The sequence below is a fragment of the Conger conger genome, chromosome 9, assembly GCF_963514075.1.
Source record: "Conger conger chromosome 9, fConCon1.1, whole genome shotgun sequence".
NCBI lineage: Eukaryota > Metazoa > Chordata > Actinopteri > Anguilliformes > Congridae > Conger > Conger conger.
In genome coordinates this window covers 446,410-469,926 of record NC_083768.1, presented here as the reverse complement: position 1 = coordinate 469,926, position 23,517 = coordinate 446,410, and the positions used below count along the sequence as shown (strand labels likewise).

At 45.0% G+C, this 23,517-nt stretch overlaps 1 protein-coding gene across 2 annotated transcripts; it reads left to right on the top strand.

The window, feature by feature from the left end:
- Positions 1-984: 984 nt before the first annotated feature.
- On the top strand, positions 985-15,952 carry LOC133137187 (integrin beta-1-like). 2 transcript variants are annotated; one of them, XM_061255285.1, is made up of 15 exons: positions 985-1,364; positions 3,240-3,306; positions 3,514-3,599; positions 5,313-5,529; positions 6,551-6,721; positions 6,973-7,211; positions 7,553-7,708; positions 8,539-8,634; positions 8,748-8,837; positions 9,616-9,756; positions 9,994-10,196; positions 11,015-11,253; positions 11,491-11,713; positions 14,835-15,068; positions 15,588-15,952. In XM_061255285.1, the coding sequence occupies exons 1-15, from the start codon at positions 1,320-1,322 to the stop codon at positions 15,631-15,633; spliced, it is 2,253 nt and encodes a 750-aa protein (XP_061111269.1). In that variant the 5' UTR covers positions 985-1,319; the 3' UTR covers positions 15,634-15,952. The 2 variants fall into 2 exon arrangements, with proteins under 2 accessions (XP_061111269.1, XP_061111271.1); XM_061255287.1 differs by lacking the exon at positions 985-1,364 and adding an exon at positions 1,420-1,496.
- The last annotated feature ends 7,565 nt before the right edge of the window (positions 15,953-23,517 follow it).

Below are 23,517 nucleotides of genomic sequence, written 5' to 3'. Positions count from 1 at the left end.
TCAATTAATCGTGTAGTTTTGGAAAGTCAAGACGTTGGAATGTGAAAGTGTAATGCAATGGTGAGTCCAGGGAGGAAGATTGCTATGGATCTTACAGGCTCTATTGTATAGTCTTGCTATTGGTTCAATGATTTCCTTTGAGGTGAGGGACCAGATTGGGAGACAGTATGATATTGTTGAAAGAATGATTGCATGTAAGTATGTGTCAGAGACCGTGTAGGTAAGATAAGGTCTGATTTTGTTAAAGACATACAGTTTCTGGTTGGGTTTCTTCATTAGAATATGAATGTGACTATGGTAAGTGAGATGTGAATCTAGGTGTTCACCAAGGTATTTGTATGTTTCTGTAGTAGTTTTTGATTTGTATTGAATTTATAGAATTGGGTCAGATATAGCTTTAGATGTTACATTACATTATTGGCATTTGGCAGACACTCTTATCCAGAGCAACGTACAGTTGATTAGACTAAGCAGGAGACAATCCTCCCCTGGAGCAATGCAGGGTTAAGGGCCTTGCTCAAGGGCTCAAGGGCTCAAAGGCTGTGCAGATCTTATCGTGGCTACACCAGGACTAGAACCACTGACCTTGCGTGTCCCAGTAATTTACCTTAACCACTACGCTACCAGCCGGAGAATGGAAATACATGCCTAATGTTAACTGTGAGGTGATTTGTTCTGTTTTCCTAATGTTAACTGTGAGGTGATTTGTTCTGTTTTCCTAATGTTAACTGTGAGGTGATTTGTTCTGTTTTCCTAATGTTAACTGTGAGGTGATTTGTTCTGTTTTCCTAATGTTAACTGTGAAGTGATTTGTTCTGTTTTGCTAATGTTAACTGTGAGGTGATTTGTTCTGTTTTCCAAATGTTAACTGTGAGGTGATTTGTTTGTAACCAGTCAGGCAAAAAGTGAAGATCCAGAAGAAAGTTTTCAGTTCATGACATCAGTAGTTATTTGATGACAGTCTATACTTCCCCAAATAGAACATACTGATCTTGTTGGACAGACATTTGGGAGTGGCGTGTTTGTACAACAAGATCAGTTTGTAACAAGATCGATCATGGACAGTCTGTACTGGGGGATCTCTGTGTGTCCGCTTCACTCTCTGGTCTTCTGAAGAGGGATCTCTGTGTGTCCGCTTCACCCTCTGGTCTTCTGAAGAGGGATCTCTGTGTGTCCGCTTCACCCTCTGGTCTTCTGAAGAGGGATCTCTGTGTGTCCGCTTCACCCTCTGGTCTTCTGAAGAGGGATCTCTGTGTGTCCGCTTCACCCTCTGGTCTTCTGAAGCTGTTCTCCAGGACGCCCATAACTGCTGCATATTCATGCATTTTCATGTCCATGCCTTGACACAGCCTGGAGTTCCAGATGTAAGTATAGGACTAAAAATCCTCATTCAAATCATGTGGTTTTGAATTGGTCAAAGACCTAGTGGCAGAGGTTTGAATTGGTGGCAGTTTGTTAACAACAACAACGACTAACAGATACCTACAGTATGAGAAGTGAGTATAATCCGGGTATTATCACTACAGGATGCTACATGAACATGGATTAGAGAAGCCATGGGTCTACAGTTGTGTTCAAATAAATAGCAGTGTGTTAAAAAAAGTGCAAATATTTTTTAATAGCTTTTAGTTCCATATTTCAGATGTATTGGAAACACACATTCAATTCCAGATCAAACAATCAGACATTTTTATCTTCAAACTCAAACACTTACTGTACAAACTGAAGACATTAACTTTACTTGAAATTACTGAACAAATATTTAGTTGCATAACCATTGTTTTTGATAACTGCTGCGCATCTGTGTTGCATCGAGTCGACCAACTTCTGGCACCTAGAAACAGGTATTTCAGCCCAGGATGAACAAACTACATTCACAGTTGATACATATGTACATATGCACTTATGTATAGATATCGTTACTTGTATAGGTATTGTTGTTTTTATTGGCTGTTGTATTGTTGTATTCTAGCTGCCAACTGTGGTATGCTAGTTTGAAAGTTGATTGTACTCTTCAAGGGTTCTGAATTTCTGTACGTTTACACTAGGACTCGGAACTGTACTGTCCTCTCAGGTCCACTTTTGCACTTGTTCTTGTGTTTGATTTGCACTTTGTTGTACGTCGCTCTGGATAAGAGCGTCTGCTAAATGCCACGTAATGTAATGTAATGTAATGTAATATGTTTTGATACATAACAATTTTTGCTGTTTGCTTCAGAAACTGCATTTTTAATGTCACTCCACAAGTTTTCAATGGGGTTGAGGTCGGGGGATTGAGCTGGCCACTCCATGACCTCAATCCTTTTTGTCTGGAACCAAGATGTTGCTTGCTTACTCGTGTGTTTGGGGTCATTGTCTTGTTGAAACACCCATTTCAGGGGCATTTCCTCTTCAGCATACGGCAACATAATCTCTTCAAGTATTTTGATGTATTCAAACTGATCCATGATCCCTGTTATACGAACCCAACACCATAGTATGAAAAACATCCCCATACCATGATTTCTTCACTGTCTTCACAGCATACTGTGGCTTAAATTCAGTACCCGGGGGGTTGTCTGACGTACTGTTGACGACCACTAGACCCTAAAAGAACAATTTTACTCTCATCAGTCCACACGATGTTACGCCATTTCTCTTTGGGCCAATCGATGTGTTCCTTGGCAAATTTTAACCGATTCTGCATATGCCCTTTTTTCAACAATGGTGCTTTACAGGGGCTTCTTGCTGATAGCTTAGCTTCAATCAAACATCTTCTGACTGTAACAGCACTTAATTGTAGATAATTGTAGATAATTTTTGATCTTTCTGGAGCTGATGAATGGCTGAATCTTTGCCATTCTGACTATTCTTCAATCCGTTTTAACAGTAGTTGCTCGTTTTCTTCCACGTGTTTCAGGGTTTGTTGCCATTTTAAGGCAAATGAGATCATTTCAGCTGAGCATCCTATAATTTGCTGCACTTCTTTATATGTTTTCCCCACTCCAATCAACTTTTTAATCAAATGACGTTGTTCCTATGAACAATGTTTGGAGCAACCCATTTTACTTAGCAATTCAGAAGGAAATATATTTTATAACAAACATTTGCTTCCCTTCTTCTTTAATAAAGGACAATTAATGACACTCTTTAGCAGTACTGCACTCTCTCCCATAGTCCAACCCCCCCCCCCCCCCCCCCCACTGCAGGGCTAATTGAGCGTCTCTAATTATTTCTTCTCTTTGTGTCTCTTCTCTTAGATGGATTTAAAACGGCTTTTGATATTGACATTATCATTACTCATCTGTCACGGTAATGTCCAGCAAGGTAAGATGTTTTTCTGTCCATTTGGTTTGAGCTGGTTTTAGTGAATTTGGTCTGTTCATGTCCCCCATTAGCCTGAGACCGGAGGTCCTGGTGTAGTTTGCTGAGGGAGGAGCATCTGATTGGACAGCTAATGGGATCCACTGTAAAGGGTGAGACTGCATTGGACAGTGCTGCTGTCACTCAGGGCATCGCTCTTTGTGTCCTCAGAGGGGAGTTACTGCATCAAAGCCAACGCAAAGTCCTGTGGAGAATGCATTCAGGTGGGGGAGAAATGTGGATGGTGCACGGACCCCGTAAGTATGCTTCTGCTTCTGGTGGAACAGGAATTTGCCTTGTTTAAAATCTTAATATCTGCATTTAATCAGTGTAGTCCTTATAGATTTGGACAATTGGTACAATTTCTGTTCTTTTGGTCCAACAGTCCAGCACATTGGATGTGAAATGAAACAATAAATGTGAGGTTTAAGTACACCCCCTTTAATTTGAGGGTATTTACATGCATGTAGGAATCAACCTTTTTTTATACATATTATCCCCCATTTTATGGGAGGACTACTTATTTAGAAGTAATTGGACAGTTGGCATCTCAGCTGCTTCTGAATAGTGAGTTGTATTCAATCGGTTCCTTAGTGCAGGTATAAGCAAGCTTTCAGGATCTAATCTTGCTTCTAGGCTTTTGATTGCCTTTGGAGTCTGTAATGGCATTTGTCAACATGAGGCCCAGCGTTGTGTCAATGACAGTCAAGAAAGCCATTATGAAGCTGAGAAATAAAAATAAAAAACAGTCAGAGATATGGGCTGAGCAATAGGCTAAAAAATAAGAAGAAAGAGAGCACTGCTGGTGCTGATAGGAAGACCTAAACCGACGGAATAATTCTCACCATAATGAAGAGAAATCCCCAAACAGCTGACAGATCAGAAAACACTCTTCAGGAGGCAGGTGTGGATGTTTCTCAGAACTACTCTCCTCAGAAGAGGTCACATTTACATAAACACATTTACAGAGGTCATAAACTAATTTACAGAGGTCATACACACATTTACAGAGGTCATAAACTAATTTACAGAGGTCATAAGCTAATTTACAGAGGCTGCAAGACACACCCCACTACTGCTCCCTTTCTTCCAAACAATTGTTTTTCTGCTCAGCCTCTCTAACTCTGTTATGCTCAGCCTCTCTCAGGCCTCTCTAACTCTGTTATGCTCAGCCTCTGTCAGGCCTCTCTAACTCTGTTATGCTCAGCCTCTGTTAGGCCTCTCTAACTCTGTTATGCTCAGCCTCTGTTAGGCCTCTCTAACTCTGTTATGCTCAGCCTCTGTTAGGCCTCTCTAACTCTGTCATGCTCAGCCTCTGTTAGGCCTCTCTAACTCTGTTATGCTAAATGACTCCAAATGCAATCAGAAGCCTAGAATGAAGACTAGATACTGAAAGCTGTCTTATGCCTGCACTAAGGAAGCGATTGAATACACCTGACAATTCAGAAACGGCGGACAAGCCAGCTGTCCAATTACTTTTAGTCCCCTAAAATGAAGGGGAGACTATAAAAAAGTGACGTGATTCCTACAAGCATCCCAATGTTTAGTTGGGGAGATGTACTGTGCTCTGGATTATGCATGCTGGTGCATACACAGAAGTATCTAAAGCAGATCCAATGAGCACCAAACCAAAAATAATTACATTGCATCTTCAATGAAATATTTAATCTAAATACGAGAGTTCTCCTGAATGAAATTGAAATTGAAGTAATAAGTGAAAAGTGCCCATCATGTGAAATGAAGAGTTTTCCAAATTAATGATAGTACTTCCCTCTAGGGTCTTTCAGCGCACTTGTCTCTGGTTATGGGTATGCACTTTATTGTACGTCGCTCTGGATAAGAGCATCTGCCAAATGCCAATAACATAACGTAATGTAATGCGCTGAAGTTCAGTGTACTGATTGAACTGAACTGGAGCTGACCCCTGACCTGTGAGCTGACCCCTGACCTGTCACTGCCTCCTGTTCCAGGATTTCCTGAAGCAGGGGGAGCCCACATCGGCACGCTGTGATGAGCTGGAGTCGCTGCGGAAGAAGGGCTGTAATGTGGTGGACATCGAGAATCCCCGCGGCAGCTTTAAGATAAAAAAGAACAGGCCCTTCATCAACTACGAGGACGCCAGGAAGCTCGGGGCCTCTGATACAACTCAGATCCAACCTCAGAAGATCACCCTCCACCTGAGACCTGGTAGATCCATCCCTATCAAAACAAGCTTTTTTAAAATTTATGGACCACTTGTTGAGGAACATGCAGTTGTGCACATGTACATTTAAAGGTACAATGGGTAATTTAGGACTTACAACAACAAACAAACACAACACTGTTTATGCTTCCCACAGTCTATGAATATAATGCGTAATATTAATCATTATTATACAGTTCAGTGTTCTCGTGCACTGTTTTGGAAAGCTGACAGTGGCAAATGCAACAGAGCCTGCCGTCTTTTGTAATGTTCTAGTAAGAAAATGTTTGCCGAAAATGTGACTTTATGAAATCTTGACTTTGGTGTGCTACACAACACTATTTTTATTTTTTGTCTTTTTGAAGTTTTCACTTTAGCTAACCAACTATATCGTGAGCAAGCAAGTTATTTGGCTACGTAACTAGCTGGCTGTATAAATAAGATATGATAGTCGACCACAATGATGCAACTGTAACTAACAGTTTGAGAGAAATAAAGGTTTAGCTAAACACGAATTATTGAACATGTAAAGAGACAAAAGGAATTTATAGCTACCCAAATTACACTCCAGACAAGTGATCACTGAAACTCTATACACTATTGCTTATCTAGTTAGAAAACAATACCAGTTCACTATAACAAGCAAATTAGCGATTACTTGTACTTTTTCAATGATCGGATGGGATTTTACAATGGTCTTGTAACAATGTTTCAACACAAAAATCATACCTATTTTAACTTTTTTATAATTCAACAGACACTTTTAATCCACAGCGATTTCCAAGTACATAAGTTCCTCAACAAGTGGGAAAGCATGAAATCCATAAATAGCAAAACACTAGCGCACATGTATTGTTTCCAAACCCCAAGTTTGCTGCTGATTGAAAGTAAATAAATCTGCAGACTTGATGCCCTCCAGAACTGGAGATCCCTTGTCTGGGTGTAAGCATCAGCTTACTGAGTTATGTAGCTACTGTTGTGAGAATTCTGCATGTGCTTGAAAGGTGTTCTACTTCACTCTTCCAGGTGAGGCTCAGGTCTTTAACCTGAAGTTCAAGAGGGCAGAGGACTACGCCATTGACCTGTACTACCTCACGGCTCTCTCTGACTCCATGAAGGATGATCTGGAGAATGTTAAAAAGCTGGGAACGGATCTGATGACAGAGATGAAAAAGATCACGTCAGATTTCAGGATAGGTAAGAATTCTTGTGGGAGACACCATAGATTGTGATATGGGCAATGCGACATCCGCTAAATTCAAGCTAATGTTTGCCTGTCGAGTGCATCCCAATTCAAAGAAAATGCATCTTCCTTTTCCCCCACTCCTCTCCTCCCTAGACTTCTGGAAAGGAGACAATGTGGTACAGGAGGAAAGGAGGACACATCTTTTGAGTATTGGGATGCACCCCTTGTTGAACGCATGTCCGCTGTGTCCTGCCTCCTCCAGGCTTCGGGTCGTTTGAGGAGAAGACGGTCATGCCCGACATCAGCACCACCCCGGCCAAGCTGCTCAACCCCTGCACCGGCGACCAGAACTGCACCAGCCCCTTCAGCTACAAGAACGTGCTGAAGCTCACCAGCGATGGGCAGCAGTTCAACAGGCTGGTCAGCCAGCAGCAGATCTCCGGGAACCTGGATTCCTCCAAGGGTGTCTTCGACGCCATTATGCAAGTGGCCGTGTGTGGGGTGGGTACCGGCTCCAGGGATCAAACTAAAAAAGAAAGAGTAAATAGAACATGTTGTCCCCTACCCCATGCACCACCTCTGATTTCGCCTGACGAGTAATTATGTGCAACATATTGCTAGACAGCAATTTAACTTTTGGGGAATTCTACTGACTGGTGCTGTGTGCCTTGTACTTATACAGCCATGCAGTGTTAGCTCTCTGGGTGTTCGTGGGAGATGGCTACCCTTTGCTTCCTTGCTGGATTTTTGTACATTGGATTACCGTGTAGGCAGGAGTCTTCTCCAATCACCTCTGGCTCCTGTTGTCAAGTGTTTTCTCTTGACTCCCCCCCCCCCCACAGAATCACATTGGCTGGAGAAATGTGACCCGCCTCCTGGTTATCGCGACAGACACCAGCTTCCATTCCGCTGGAGTCGGCAAACTAGGTGGGACCGTGCTGCCCAACGATGGGAAGTGTCATTTGGAGAACAACATGTACACCATGAGTCACTATTACGTACGCATTCACCGTTACATTACGTTACGTTACATTACGAGCGGGGGCGACATGGCTCAGGCGGTAAGAGCAGTTGTCTGGCAGTCGGAGGGTTGCCAGTTCGATCCCCCGCCCGGGCTGTGTCGAAATGTCCCTGAGTAAGACACCTAACCCCCAAATGCTCCAGACGAGCTGGTCGGTGCCTTGCATGGCAGCCAATTGCCGTCGGTGTGCGAGTGCGTGTATGAATGGGTGAATGGAGAAGCATCAATTGTACAGCGCTTTGGATAAAGGCGCTATATAAATGCCAACCATTTACCATTTACTTGTATGTATGTACAACAAGTCATTACATGGCCATCAATGGTGGGGGTGAGTATGGGAAGGTGTTTTAGTTGATAATGCTAGGTTTACCGGGCTCAAAGCAGCCAACCCCCAACAGAGAGCAAATCTCCTCCCAGGATTGCCTTCAAAAATAATAATGGAAAAATAAAAGCAAAATAACAAATAATTTGCTAATGGAACTGGAGTGCAGAGGGGCTTAACAAAGTCAAAGTCAGTGTGTGCAAATGTGGAAGAGCATGAGAAATACGCTAGGGTGAAGCAAGGGTCAAAATCTGATCCACAAAATAAACAAAAAAACAGGAGTAGTTTGTGCCACAGGTAATTCTTGATTTGCTTCTTTTTTTTTTTGAAGGGGGTAGGGTGCATTTTTTGCCTGTGCTTCTAGAAGTCCATGGCCTGGCATGACTATGTACTTATGTCAGAATAATTGCAGTACAGACTGATGTCTGATGTCTGAATTAATACACTGAATTAATACACTGAACTTTTCTCCATTTTAATTTCAGGACTACCCTTCAATCGCCCATCTGGTCCAAAAGCTGAGCGACAACAACATTCAGATAATTTTTGCGGTCACCAACGATTTCCAGGCTGTTTATAAGGTAGGAAGTGAAGTCCCACAGAATGCCCCAAAAGGATGGAATTTTGAACAATAGATGAACAATGAATATAGTCTTTCACTACTGGTCTGATTTGTGTGTGCTGACCTCTCCAGGAACTAAAGAATCTGATCCCCAAGTCTGCAGTGGGGACCCTTTCCTCAAACTCCAGCAATGTGATTAACCTGATCATTGAAGCATACAATGTGAGTTTGAAGCAGTCAAACGCACAGAAATACCATCCCAACATGGAAATACCATCCCAACCAACACAGAAATACCATCCCAACACAAAAACAACCTTTCTTAATCCAGTTATTGGTTTCCTTCACAACAGATTCATGCCAATGTTTTAGTTTGTGGAACTTGAGGTTGATTATGTTCCGTTTTGATTAATGGGGGTTTGGAAATGGAGACTGTAGTACATTTACATTTTTGTCATTTAGCAGACGCTTTTAATCCAAAGTGATTTACAAGTGCATAGGTTCTTCCACAAGTTAAAGCATCACATCCATAAATAGTAAAATACACATGAAGTGTTGTTCTAAACTTATAGTCATCATAAGTGCAATTCTTTTTTATTTTTATTTTTTATTTTTTATTTTTTTTGGGGGGGGGGGGGGTTAGACAACAGGGAGGGATATCAGAAAGGGGGGCGGGACATCATATTCATAGTAGATGATCCTGGGACGTTTCTATTGCTCTGCTAATGGTTAGCAACACTCAAAGTATTGCCTGCTGTTCATTCTTCATGAGTTGAATATGTGGGCATGGTGCCCTTGGTCATTGGGTTTGTTTTAACAGCTTGGTGGTAAACAAGAGATTCTGGGAAAAATAATAAAATAAGCATATGAGGTTTACCCTTGAGGGTAGGATGGTATTTGTAAGCATATAGGATTTGCACTTCAGAGTAGGATGGTGTTTGTCTTTCCATAAGGGTTAGGATAGTAATGGCATGGTAACACTGACTAGTTTGCTTTTCAGTCTCTGTCGTCAGAGGTGATCCTGGAGAACAGCAAGCTTCCAGAGGGGGTGTCCATGACGTACCAGTCCCACTGCAAGAACGGCGTGATCGGAGAGGGGGAAAACGGCAGGAAGTGTTCCAACATCTCCATCGGAGATGAGGTGGGTGCATGTGCATATAATTTATAATGTGCTACTTAGTTGAGCAGGGGACATTCCCCCTGGAGGGATAAAGGCTTTGCTCAAGGGCCCAACAGCTGTGCAGATCTTATTGTGGCTACACCGAGGCTTGAACCAGCAACATTCTGGATGTGACGCCCCCCCCCCGGCGTGTGTCTGTATGCTTGTGTTGCCGTCTGTACACCAGCACATAAACAAGTCCTGGTCCGTGTCTTGCAGGTGTCCTTCCACATCAGCATCAAGGCGAACAAGTGTCCGGAGCACGGAAAGGCCGAGGTCATCAAAATCAAGCCGCAGGGCTTCACGGAGGAGGTGGAGCTGGTCCTCCGGTTCATCTGCGAGTGCGAGTGCCACAGCAAGGGCGTGCCCAACAGCGAGCGCTGCAACAGCGGGAACGGCACCTTCAAGTGTGGGGCCTGCAGGTGAGTCCCCTGGAGAAGGGCTCGGGTGTGGGGCCTGCAGGTGAGTCCCCTGGAGAAGGGCTCGAGTGTGGGGCCTGCAGGTGAGTCCCCTGGAGAAGGGCTCGAGTGTGGGGCCTGCAGGTGAGTCCCCTGGAGAAGGGCTCGAGTGTAGGGCCTGCAGGTGAGTCCCCTGGAGAAGGGCTCGAGTGTGGGGCCTGCAGGTGAGTCCCCTGGAGAAGGGCTCGAGTGTGGGGCCTGCAGGTGAGTCCCCTGGAGAAGGGCTCGGGTGTGGGGCCTGCAGGTGAGTCCCCTGGAGAAGGGCTCGAGTGTGGGGCCTGCAGGTGAGTCCCCTGGAGAAGGGCTCGGGTGTGGGGCCTGCAGGTGAGTCCCCTGGAGAAGGGCTCGAGTGTGGGGCCTGCAGGTGAGTCCCCTGGAGAAGGGCTCGAGTGTGGGGCCTGCAGGTGAGTCCCCTGGAGAAGGGCTCGAGTGTGGGGCCTGCAGGTGAGTCCCCTGGAGAAGGGCTCGAGTGTGGGGCCTGCAGGTGAGTCCCCTGGAGAAGGGCTCGAGTGTGGGGCCTGCAGGTAAGTCCTCTGGAGAAGGGCTCAAGTGGTGTCCATCGGTCCATTAATGTCCAAATGCCTCGGCTTCAGGCTTCCATCACATGTTGGATAGATTTCAAAGGTACCCATTTGGGTTTGGTTGGATGTTTCAGAGCCAGGTTGGTTAAGGCAAGACCCGCCTGGTCCTATTGTGACACCAGGACCAGTTTGCAGGACATGCTCAGTCCTATTGTGACACTGGAACCAGTTGTGGTAAGGCAGTCCACCATTTTGTCTCAGGTGTAACGAAGGGCGCATTGGCAGAGAGTGTGAGTGCAGCACTGAGGATGTCAACAGCGATGACTTGGATGCCAACTGTCGTCGTGACGGAGGCACGGACATCTGCAGCAACAACGGCAACTGTATCTGTGGGGCGTGTGAGTGCAATAAGAGGGACAACCCAGATGAGCGCTACAGTGGGAAGTTCTGCGAGTGTGACGACTTCAACTGTGACCGCTCTGGCAACAAGCTGTGTGGAGGTGAGTCCAGCCTCCCTGTTTGTCTAGCGTGCTGCTGTTACATGGATTTCACATTCCTTGGAGTGATGTGAGAGCTGAGTGTCTGAATGAGGGTGAGTGTTTAGCTTGTTCAAGTGTTTGAATGCTTTGACTGTTGAGGTTGTTGAATGTTTGATGTGTGTTGTGTGGTGTCAGCAATGTCTATGGAGATGATGTGTGTATGGGTTCGGCTCAGTGTCTCCCTGGCGCCCCCTGTAGGTCATGGCCGTTGTGAATGCCGTGTTTGCATTTGCGATGCACACTACACGGGCAGTGCCTGCGACTGCTCCCTGGACACCTCCACCTGCCTGGCCTCCAACAAGCAGATCTGCAACGGGCGGGGCAACTGCGAATGCGGCACCTGCAAGTGCACCAACCCCAAGTTCCAGGGCCCCACCTGCGAAATCTGCCCCACCTGCCCCAGCGTCTGCGCCCAGCACAAGTGAGTGTCTCCTGGACACCTGTTTACCTGTGACACCCATACCTGCTCACCGGAGACCCCTGTTCATTACATTACACTTATTTAGCAGAAGCTTTTATCCAAAGCTATTTACAATAAGTGCATATGAAAGGCCATCTACAACAATTACATAACGCAGGTCAGATAAGGTACAATTTGCATAAAGGGTCAGTTGTCTTCAGCCACAAACATTATACAGTATCCACTTCACATGGTAATTATAGGCCAAGTCCATTCTCTACAGTATGGTTCACTAGAAGCAAGCCATGATACAATCGATATGGTAAAGAAAAGTAGTTCCAAGATTTTTACAAATTCAGTGCAACAGATGAAGATACAAAGTATAACAAAAGAGGAAAAAAAAAAAAAAGAAGCATATTCAGGTACTCCTGCAGACTAGTTTTTAGAGGTTGTCAAGGTGCTGTCTAACTATATGCATCTTCAGAATGCAGTGGAAAATGGGCAGTGAGAAGTTCTTAGAGGAATGGGGAGGTTCTTCCATCACTGGGGAGCTAGGGTGGAGAAGCTCAGCCAGGACATGCGAGAGCCATTCACACGGCTGGCAGGATGTGCAAGTCACCCTGTAGCAGCAGAGCAGAGTGGTCGAGATGATGTGTAGGGCTGAATTATGTCCTGTAAATGGTAAATGGCAGGCATTTATATAGGGCCTTTATCCAAAGCGCTGTACAATTGATGCTTCTCCATTCACCCATTCATACACACACTCACACACCGACGGCGATTGGCTGCCATGCAAGGCCCCGACCAGCTCGTCAGGAGCATTTGGGGGTTAGGTGTCTTGTTCAGGGACACAGCCCGGGCGGGGGATTGAACTGGCAACCCCCCGACTGCCAGACGACTGCTCTTACTGCCTGAGGGTGCAGCATAGGCGAGAGTCACACTTTTGCGACTAGCAGCCAGTGGAGTGGCTTCAGCAGGGCGTGACATACGAGAACATGTCACAAGGTTGAAGACGCGTCTGGAACCCATGTTCTGGATGAACTGTAGTAGCTGGATGGTGTAGGCTGATAGATTTCAACCTTCAGAGAGCTGCAGTAATCTAGCTGGGAGATTAACATAGCCTGGACGAGTAGCTGCCTGGATTATGTGGTCAGGTATGAATCCTCCTGATGTTCTGCAGAAGGAATCGGCAGGACCGTAATATTGCTGCGTCATGCTCGCTTGAAGTCCAGCTGGTTGTCCCTGTCCACTCCCAGGTTCTTGTGTGAAGCAGCCACTGTCGTACCATCAATGGTGATGGTGAGTCCTTGTTGTAGGGATGCTCTGAGGGATGAAGGGCAGCTCTGTCTTGTTGAGGTTGAGCTCCTGGTGATGCCTGGCCATCCTTTTTGAGATGTTGGCCAGGCAGGCAGATACTCTCCTATTAACCTGTGTGGCACAGGGTGGAGAAGATAAGAAAAGTTGTGTATCATCAGCACGAGTGAACCAAGAGATTTGTATGAAAAACTGTAGAGACCCCAGTACAGATCCCTGCAGGATACCTGTAAGAAGGGGATGAGGTACAGAGATGGACCCCACCTTGGTGATTTGGTAGGACCACTCTGTTGGAAAAAGAATTACACTTGGTTAAGCACAGTTTGTTCCAGAGTTGCTTGGCAACTCTTGATTAGTTCCTAACATCACATGGGTCTAAGGTAGGTAACACAAGCTTGAGGGAACAGTGCTGCAGGCAAGGGATCCATTAATGCTAGAGGACCAATAAGGAAGGAGCTCACTGGATATAGTCTTTAGGAAAGCTGATGGGATGGAGTCAAGGGTACAGGTGGTTGTGCGATGGTTTGTGATAAGTTGAAGTATGTCTGGGTTCCAGCATCATGAAGGAGGTCAGTGCAGCAGTGAGGAGGGAGGGATGAGGAGGGAAGGGAAGTAGGTAAATAGTTAATGGCGGTTAGGCACAAATGCACTGAATTTTAGGTTTTAGTCTGAAGCAATTAGGTTTTTGCTCATGTGGTAGCAGTTAAAGGCTTCCAGCAAGATGCAATATGAGGTCAAGTCATCAGAGGATCTCGATTTCCGCCACTTCCTCTCAGCAGCCCGCAGTGAGGTTCTTCTCGAGCAGAGAGATTCTGTCAGCTATGGGCAGGGGGTTGATGGTTGTGCTTGGGTTGTGGATTGGAAATGAGGACAAAATTGGTTAAGAGAGTGGGAGAGGCATGAGTTAAAAGCAGAGCTAGCAAAATCGACAGTCTGCTTGGTGAGAAGTGGGGCGGCCTGTAGCGTAGTGGTTAAGGTAAATGACTGGGGCAGGCAAGGTTGGGGGTTCGAATCCCAGTGTAGCCACAATAAGATCTGCACAGCCGTTGGGCCCTTGAGCAAGGCCCTTAACCCTGCATTGCTCCAGGGGAGGATTGTCTCCTGCTAATCAACTGTACGTCGCTCTGGATAAGAGTGTCTGCCAAATGCCAATAACGTAATGTAATGAAAGTGGCAAGATGAGAGTGCAGAGGGAGCAGAAGAGATGAGGAAGCAGAGCTTGAGGAGATACCTTCTGAAAGGAAGCATAGTGTTAGTGGTGTGGAGAGTTTGGGTAGGAGAACGAGAAGGAAACAAAGATCTGAGACATGGAGGGAAGGCACTGTGCGTTGGGGAGTGGAGTAGCTCCTGGTGAACACAAGGTCTAGCTGGTGACCAGCCCTGTGGGTGGCAGGAGATGAGGACAGGGTGAGGGCGAAGGACTGGAGGACCCTGGATAGCTGGGTGGGAGGTGGAAGTCACCCAGTAGGATTACAGGTGTACCATCCTCTGGGAGGGAGCTCAGGAGAGTGTCCAGTCCATCCAGGAAGCAGCCCTGGCAAGTGCCCTGCTATGGTTGAGTCATCCATGTCTCTGTGAGAGCCAGGAAGTGAAGGAACTTCATCTTTGGAAAGACAATGATGAAGTTTGTGTTCTTAACAGCTGACTGGCAGTTCCATAGTCCACCACCACCACCACTGAGAAGTACCTTTGATGAGGACAGGGGTGGGTCAACCAGGTTAACCGGGTCATGCCTATGGTGGTTGGGCCTTCTGGAAGGAGTTCACCTGTTACACCTTTCCCACCAGATCTGCAGGTTTATCCCAACCCTGTCCCCCCTACTCTACAGGGAATGTGTGGAGTGCCGGGCCTTTGGGACAGGTGAGAAGAAAGACATCTGCGAACAGGAGTGCAGTTACTTCAAGCTGGTCAAGGTTTCGGACCGGGACAAACTGCCCCAGCCTGTGCAGAGCTTCCCCGTGTTGCACTGTAAGGAGCGGGATGCCAAGGACTGTTGGTTCTACTACACCTACGCCATCAAGAACAATGAGAAGGAAGTCCATGTGGTAGAAAAGAAGACTGGGTAGGATTGTGTATTCTGGCAGAAAGGCCTTAACTGACACCCTGACATGAGACGTTGAGATGTTTACTAGGGTGGTGAGTTCAGGGGAGGAAAAGCCTTTGAAGAATTGCACTCTCAGACCATCCCCGTGTACTACACTTTTTTACATTTAAGCACCAAAAATGATTTGAGCACCAACATGCTTTCCCCCCAGCTTTTCCCTCCACATGGTATTATTTCAGAAATGCCGTGGATTAAAATGTTTCATAATAAAGTAGGCATACAAACACATTTACAGCAAAAAATGTATCTCGATTGTAATTACTATTTAAGAGCTTAGGCAGGGGAGTATCTGATTACATGTGCATTCTGGGAAAACAGAGCCTGTTTTCATTAATCTGAAGTGATTTTCAGGAAGTGGCAGGAAGGGACACTAGTTTGGCAACTCCTGGCCCTTCAGTGCAGTGTCTTCAGAATGCAGTGTGTCGGAGGATTTAACTACATTTCCCATGTTGTCTTGCCCTTTTCCCTTTATGACAGAGTGTCCTTTTGGGGCCGCATAGTGGACGACTGCACCACGGACTAGAGGACGACCAGCAGGAACAGACCAGAGGACGACTGGTTGGGCTGTAAGAGCTGAAAAATAGTGATATCAGACCTGTGTGACAGGCCCCTCATATGCGGTAGAAACCTACAAATATCTAGTAAGATTCTTGTGGTTCAAATATTAATGTGTTCTTTATTGGATTTTACTTAATTCTTACATTATTCAAGTCATGACTGATATTATTCATGTCATGTTTATGACCACCTTACTATAAGAAAGCATGCATTAATCCATAATGGCACGACTCCACTTGATGTGCAGCATTGGTATACACAATATAAATGAAATTGCAATGAAACAGTCTCTTCAGTTATTATTATTGGGGTTGAAAGGCTATTCAGGCTATCACGCAGGCACAAATGGAGATATGGAATACTGAAACAACTATTTGGGCAAAGACTTCCACATGTTGAATTTTGTATGACCACATATACAGTAGGGATGGGCGTGGTTAATCGATTATTTTATTTGTTTTATTATTATTAAATCCTGTGATATACCGGTGGCTATAATTCGTTTTTTAAACATTTAGAAAAACGGGTAGTTTGTAGCCTACAGCAGTGGGGTCATAGAATTTCAGAGTAGCCAAATTAACATGATTGCGGCGTCACCGACTCAAACACACAGTGGAGTAGGCAATGGCAAGGAACATTTTGAAGAGGATAATCTGTAAAAGTGTCAGCGTAAATATGTCGCATCAAACATAGGTTCAACAACTACGTGATATAATGTGAACAGATCCAAAATTCCAAGAACCGGGTAAACGGTAAGATATTTTAATTCTGGTTCAGTTTATTGGTTCCTAAATGTGCATTTTCACTCACGCATGTTTCTAATAAAAGGCCTTGATTGTATGATTGCAAAATTCCACTTTGAATATGTCAATTTGTCATACACATTAAATGTCTTAATTATAATGTCAAAAATTATTAATTATCATGTGGTGGGTCCACTAGCGGTTTCCCAATTTAACAAGACTTCAAGACAGAACATCAAAATGTAAGAATCATAAATATGTGCCTGAGCACACAACAATAAGGTCCTGGTTTCCTTCCAGTAGTCTACTCCTGTTTCCTCCCACAGTTCAAAGACATGCAGGTTATGGTCTACAGACGAACATTTGCTCATTAGCTAACTCTGGAACATTTACATTGATGTGGAAACTGAGAATGTTAATGTACACTGTCCCTGGTCAATTAAAAAAAAAAGGAAAAAATAAAAATGTGCACAAAAATAATGCACACCAACATGATGCGTCTCGGCCAATCAAAATGCCGTATTTGCCCTAGGTGTTCGTTTATTTATCAGTGCTGTGGTTTAAATACGGATCATACAAGAATAGGTCCGGTCCATTGTCTGGATTGGTCCGTTTGCGTTCCAGCCGTGCCAGTATCCACGATATAATCGAAGTTATCATCATCATTTCGCCGCTGGTAGTAGCCTACCAAAGTAAAATAAAATGAGTGAGCTTAAAGTGTCATTTGATTCGGAAAGCAGTAGGAACGAAAAATAAAATAAAAATACAACTTTGGCAACATTCTCGGATCTAAATACCTGCAAGACCACCAAACTCCTGAAGCAAATGATGACTCATAACGACTCTGAGTTATTTCAATAATTGCACCTTATCTGGCAGTGTCCCGATAAACGTCTACAACAAAAACAAATTACAAGCCCAATTCCAAAAAAGTTGGGATGCTTTGTAAAATGTAAATAAAAACAGAATGCAATGATTTGCAAATCTCATGAACCCATATTTCAATCAGAATAGATCATAGAAAACATATCAAATATTTAAATTGAGAAAATGTACCATTTTAAGGAAAAAATAAAGTAATTTAGAATTTGATGGCAGCAACACGTCTCAAAAAAGTTGGGACGGGGGCAATGAAAGGCTGGAAAAGTAAGTAGTACTAAAAAGAAAGGAACATTTAGCAATTAGGTTAATTGGCAACAGGCCAGTAACATTGTAAGGTGGCGAGCAGGGCGGAGAGCCAGGGGCGACCAATGCTAGAACCCTTCTAGATTAGTAGACAGAGATCGGGGTACACAGCCTCGGGAAGACTTCTCCCGGAAAAGAAATTAACAACACAAATCTTATAAAGGGGAAACAGAAATATCCCAAAAACGGTTATGGGAAACAGAAAACAACCCTTAACAAACAGGGCGAACCAATAACTCAGGATATGTGCCAATCGCTGGGCACAAATGGTCACAGACCAAGAAACAAAAATAAAATACAACCTGGCGAGAAAAAGACCAGGCGCGAAAATAAAAACCTCGAGACGCAGCTTGGGACAAAACGCAAACCAAAATACATGTCCCGGGGACACCGTCCCTCTACCGCCGACTCACACGAGTCCAAAGAAAAACAAAACCCTTGAGGAAGGCGACAGCACATACACACTCTCAGCTGAACGCCTTCCTTACCTTTTCTCATAAATTCTTTTTAGCGAATAAACCACCAACACCGAACCTGACTCGTATTAGTGCAGAGTCTACCAGGTGCTTTTACCGGCTTTGTGTCAAGGGCGTATGGTTGAACACAAAAGCACTGAAAGATAGTACCCGCTGGTCTTAAATACTCTCAGGAAGGTAATTCCCCTGGTGCTAACAAGGAACAGGTGGAACCAATGATCCTTGGCCCTCTTGTGGCAACAGCGGGAATAACCTCCCACCATGACAAACATGATTGGGTATAAAAACAGCATCTTAGAGAGGCAGAGTCTCTCAGAAGTAAAGATGGGCTGAGGATCACCAATCTGTGAAAGACTGCATCTACTAATTGTGGAAATACAACTTAAAATTACAGTACATAATGTAATCATAAGATTAAGAGAATCTGGAGAAATCTCTGTGTGCAAGAGACAAGGCCGAAAACCAATACTGGATGCCCGTGATCTTCGGGCCCTCAGACGGCACTGCATTAAAAACAGGCATGATTCTGTAACAGAAATCACTGCATGGGCTCAGGATCACTTCCGGAAATCATTGTCTGTGACCACAGTTTGCCGTGCTATCCACAAATGTAAGTTAAAGCTCTATCATACAAAGAAGAAGCCATATGTGAACACGATCCAGAAACGCCGTCGTCTTCTCTGGGCCAAAGCTCATTTAAAATGGACTGAGGCAAAGTGGAAAACTGTTCTGTGGTCAGACGAATCAAAATTTGAAATTGTTTTTGGAAACCATGGACGCCGCGTCCTCTGGACTAAAGATCATCCGGCTTGTTATCAGCGCTCAGTACAAAAGCCTGCATCTCTGATGGTATGGGGGCGCATTAGTGCCTATGGAATGGGCAGCTTGCACATCAAGGCACCATCAATTCTGAAAGGTATAGAGAGGTTTTAGAGCAACACATGCTCCCATCTAGACAACGTCTTTTCAGGTAAGGCCTTGCATATTCCAGCTAAACCACATACTGCATCTATTACAACAGCATGGCTTCGGAGAAGAAGAGTCCGGGTGCTGAACTGGCCTGCCTGCAGTCCAGACCTTTCACCAATTGAAAACATTTGGCGCATCATGAAACGAAAAATAAGACAAAGACCCAGGACTGTTGAGCAGCTAGAATCCTATATCAGACAAGAATGGGACAACATTCCTCTCCCAAACCTCCAGCAACTGGTCTCCTCAGTTCCCAGACGTTTACGGACTGTTGTTAAAAGAAGAGGGGATGCTACACAGTGGTAAACATGGCCTTGTCCCAACTTTTTAGAGACGTGTTGCGGCCATGAAATTCAAAATTACCTTATTTTTTCCTTAAAATGGTACAATTTCTCAGTTTAAATATTTGATATGTTTTCTATGTTCTATTCTGAATAAAATATGGGTTTATGAGATTTGCAAATCATTGCATTCTGTTTTTATTTACATTTTACAAAGCGTCCCAACTGTTTTGGAATTTGGCTTGTACTTGTGGGTGTCAGTAACGTCTGGTGCAACGTATGTACGCATTAATGAAACTAGCAAGCAAGCTAACGTTAGTGCAGTGAGGATACATTATTGCAATAGCGTTGCTTAGCTAAGGTTAGTGCAGTGGGGATATATTATTCAGACTAACGTTCACAATACCGTTGCTTATTAACGTATTATTTACGACTCGCTGGAACAGTACATTTTACATGATCCAGTCCCTGGTCGAACAGAAACGGGCGCTAGGAATATATGCGTCTGAATACGATCTCACTGACAATCTCATAACTAGCCAGTGGACGCTGCTGGAGAAGACGGCATCTGTTCTGGGTCCATTTGAGGAGTTGACGCAAAGAGTCATCTCTTCAGATGCTATGGCTGCAGACGTAATTCCTGCGATTACTGTGCTGCGGAGATTTCTGTCTAGAAAGACCGAGGAGGACGACGGCATCAAAACTATGAAGGGGACATTGTCTGCAGCTGTCATGAAGTGATTTTGCGATGTGGAAGGAAACCTGCTCTACAGCCTAGCAACTTTACTCGATCCAAGGTAGGCCTACGTACTCGGTGTGTGTGTGTGTGTGTGTGTGTGCACGTGCGTACAGAGCAGTGAACGCTAGGATTTCATGCAAGTTGCTTCTTGGCTGGAATTATTTTGTGGAATTCCTAAATGCCCACATAATGACCCTAAATGTTGTCTGTTTTAGATATAAAAGTGTGTTTTTCTCTAACACCAACACTGCTGCAAATGCCAAGGAGATGCTGTTGATTGAGCTGCAGAGGCTGACTACAGAAGAGGACAAGCAAGAAGCTCACAGCCAGTATGAACCACCTACCAGAAGACCACGCAGGGACCAGGCCAGCAGCAGTTTAGACTGCATATTTGATGAAATTGCAAATGAGCAAGCATCAGCAGCACTGACCCCAGCTGCTGTAGGGGTTACTGCACAATTGGAGACATGCCTTGGGGAGGCCCCAATGGCCTCCACTGCAATACTGGGAGGTTAACAAAGTGCGGTTCCCTTCTCTAGGCGGCACGGATGGTGCAGTGGGTAGCACTGCCGCCTCACAGCAAGGAGGTCCTGGGCTCGAATCCCCGTCGGCCGGGGCCTCTCTGTGCGGAGTTTGCATGTTCTCCCCGTGTTTGCGTGGGTTTCCTCCGGGTACTCCGGTTTCCTCCCACAGTCCAAAGACATGCACGTTAGGCTGATTGAAGAGTCTAAATTTCCCGTAGGTATGAGTGTGTGAGTGAATGGTGTGTGTGCCCTGCGATGGACTGGCGACCTGTCCAGGGTGTATTCCTGCCTTTCGCCCAATGTATGCTGGGATAGGCTCCAGCCCCCCTGCGACCCTATTCAGGATAAGCGGGTTAAGATAATGGATGGATGGATGGTTCCCTTCTCTGGCCAAAATGCAGATACCTCTCAGCACCATGCAGTAGTGTTGAGAGCGAACGGCTGTTTAGCTCAGTGTCACATATTGTGAATGAAGGCAGAAACAGGCTAACACCTGATCATGCAGAGATGATTCTGTTCATCAAAAAAAATCTGCCTCTCACTTTCCCCAAATATGCATATGTCATGTTGGGAGGTAATTCCCGTGGTGCCCGCCAGAGGGCCTAGGATAATTGTTGACACCTGTTCCTCATTTGCGCCAGGGGAATTATCTCCCAGCTGAGTATTTAAGGCCAGTTCCGACCAGCCTTCAGTGCTTTTGTGTACTGTTCGCTGTACTTAAAGCCGGTTATGCACATGGTAGACTCTGGTCTGTTAAGAGTCAGGTACTGTGCAGGTGTGTGTTTTCTAAGCCATACAATCTAAAAGAGAAAAAGGTAAGGAAGGGGTTCGGTTTAGTTGTGTAGGACACCGACGCCTTCCCTAAGGGTTTTCTATTTTGTTTGGGGCTCGTGTGAGCCGACGGTAGAGGGACGGTGTCCCCGGTTATTGTATTTTTCTTTGTGTTTATTCCTGAGCTGTGCCTCATGGTTTTTTGTTTCATGCCTAGCTGTTTTTCGCTAGGTTGTATTTTTATATCTGAACTCTCGCTTAGTAATCCTCAGTGCTCGCCTTTTAAGCATTAATACTGGTTGGAACACTCGCCCTGTTTTCAGAGGGTTGTTTTTATTTTCCTCAGCCGTTTTTTGGGCTCCATTTCTGTTTCCTTATTAAGAATTGCCTTCGGGTTTGTTTTCGTTCCTCCCCCCTGTTTCGGGAGTAGATTTATTTTCTGTTCTACAAATCCCTACACTCCGCCCCTGGGATCTAGGAAAGGTTCTTATTCGGTCACACTTGGCTCTCCGCTCAACCCCCTCCTGACAGCATAGCCTAGTTCAGAGGTGGCAACATTGTCATAGTCATTTGACAAAATAGTGTGTTGCTGATTCATCTTGTTATTACACACACACACACACACACACACACACAGAGAGAGAGGAAGATGAATAGTGCCACATAGGTTAAGTGATTGTTTGTGTACTTGAAAGCAGGAGACTCTTTTGATCCTTTTGTAACTGAAATGTGCTAATGAGCTAATCCAGTAATAGTTTGGCTCACTTTTTGTGAAGTAGACTGTGTTGTTAACTATGCAGCAAATTGAATTGCCTATCAGGTTATATTTGCATTTTGTCTAATGTGATGACATTGTCTCTTTGAAGGCTTTTTTGTTAAAACCAGAAAGCTCTGTTTATTTTTGGCTTGGAATAGCCTTCTGTTAATTTTGTACTACAGGCTTGACATAATCTGCAGAGAAGAAAATAAAATCTGCCTCCAAATTAATTGCACTTTCATAGAGACCAAATTTAAGAAGTATCGGTATCGGTATTCGGTATCGGCAAGTACACAAATAAAAGTACTCGTACTCATATCGGTTTGTAAAAAAGTGGTATCGGTGCATCCAGTGATAAGGCTTCACCGGTACTATCTATTATTGGCATTTGGCAGACGCTCTTATCCAGAGCGTCGTACAACAAAGTGCATACCCATAACCAGGGATAAGTTCGCTGAAACACCCTAGAGGGAAGTACAATTTCAACTGCTACCTGTACAACAAAGATAAGAACAAAGAACAAAGAAACAAACAAACAGAGCAAAAGTGACCAAAGTTAACTATCCAAACACTGCTTACCTAGCCAACTAAAAATACCGATACACAGAGCAAGTCACAGAGACAACAATTAAGGTTCACAGGGAGGTAGGGAGGGATGGGGAGAGGTGCTGCTTGAAGAGGTGTGTCTTCAGTGTCTTGGAGCCAGAACAGACAGTAGTCGTGAGCGTGAGGTGGAGGTTCTGAGAGGGGGAGGTGCCAAGCGGCCTGTGGAGGCTGAACGAAGAGGTCTGGCAGGGGTGTAGGGTCTGATGATTTTTTGTAGATAAGCTGGGGAAGACCCTTTAACTGCTTGGAAGGCTAGCACCAATGTTTTGAATTTGATGCGAGCCATGACAGGCAGCCAGTGGAGGGAAATAAGCAGGGGGGTGACGTGTGAGTATTTGGGAAGGTTGAAGACCAGACGAGCTGCTGCATTCTGGATGAGTTGGAGGGGTCTGATGGCGGACGCTGGGAGGCCAGCCAAGAGGGAATTGCAGTAGTCCAGGCGTGACAGAACCATCGCTTGGACCAGGAGCTGGGTCGAGTAGGGGGTGAGAAAGGCGCGGATTCTCCGTATGTTGTATAGGAAGAACCTGCAAGACCGGGTCACCGCCGCAATGTTCTCGGAGAGGGACAGTCTGCTGTCCATCACCACGCCGAGGTTCCTTGCACTGGGTGACGGCGTGAGTGTGGTATCCCCGAGGGAAATGGAGAGATCCAGATGGGGAGAGGCTTTAGCAGGGATGAATATCATTTCAGTCTTGCCTGGGTTGAGCTTTAGATGGTGGTTGTCCATCCAGCTCTGGATGTCCCTCAGGCAAGCAGAGATACGGGCTGAAACCTGCGTATCAGATGGCGGGACTG

Bases quoted from the DNA above. Each gene is read 5' to 3' on its own strand.
- LOC133137187 (XM_061255285.1), top strand. From the start codon at position 1,320: ATGCATTTTCATGTCCATGCCTTGACACAGCCTGGAGTTCCAGAT. The intron at 10,197-11,014 runs GTGAGTCCCCTG...ATTTTGTCTCAG, and splicing joins TTCAAGTGTGGGGCCTGCAG to GTGTAACGAAGGGCGCATTG. The intron at 11,254-11,490 runs GTGAGTCCAGCC...CGCCCCCTGTAG, and splicing joins TGGCAACAAGCTGTGTGGAG to GTCATGGCCGTTGTGAATGC.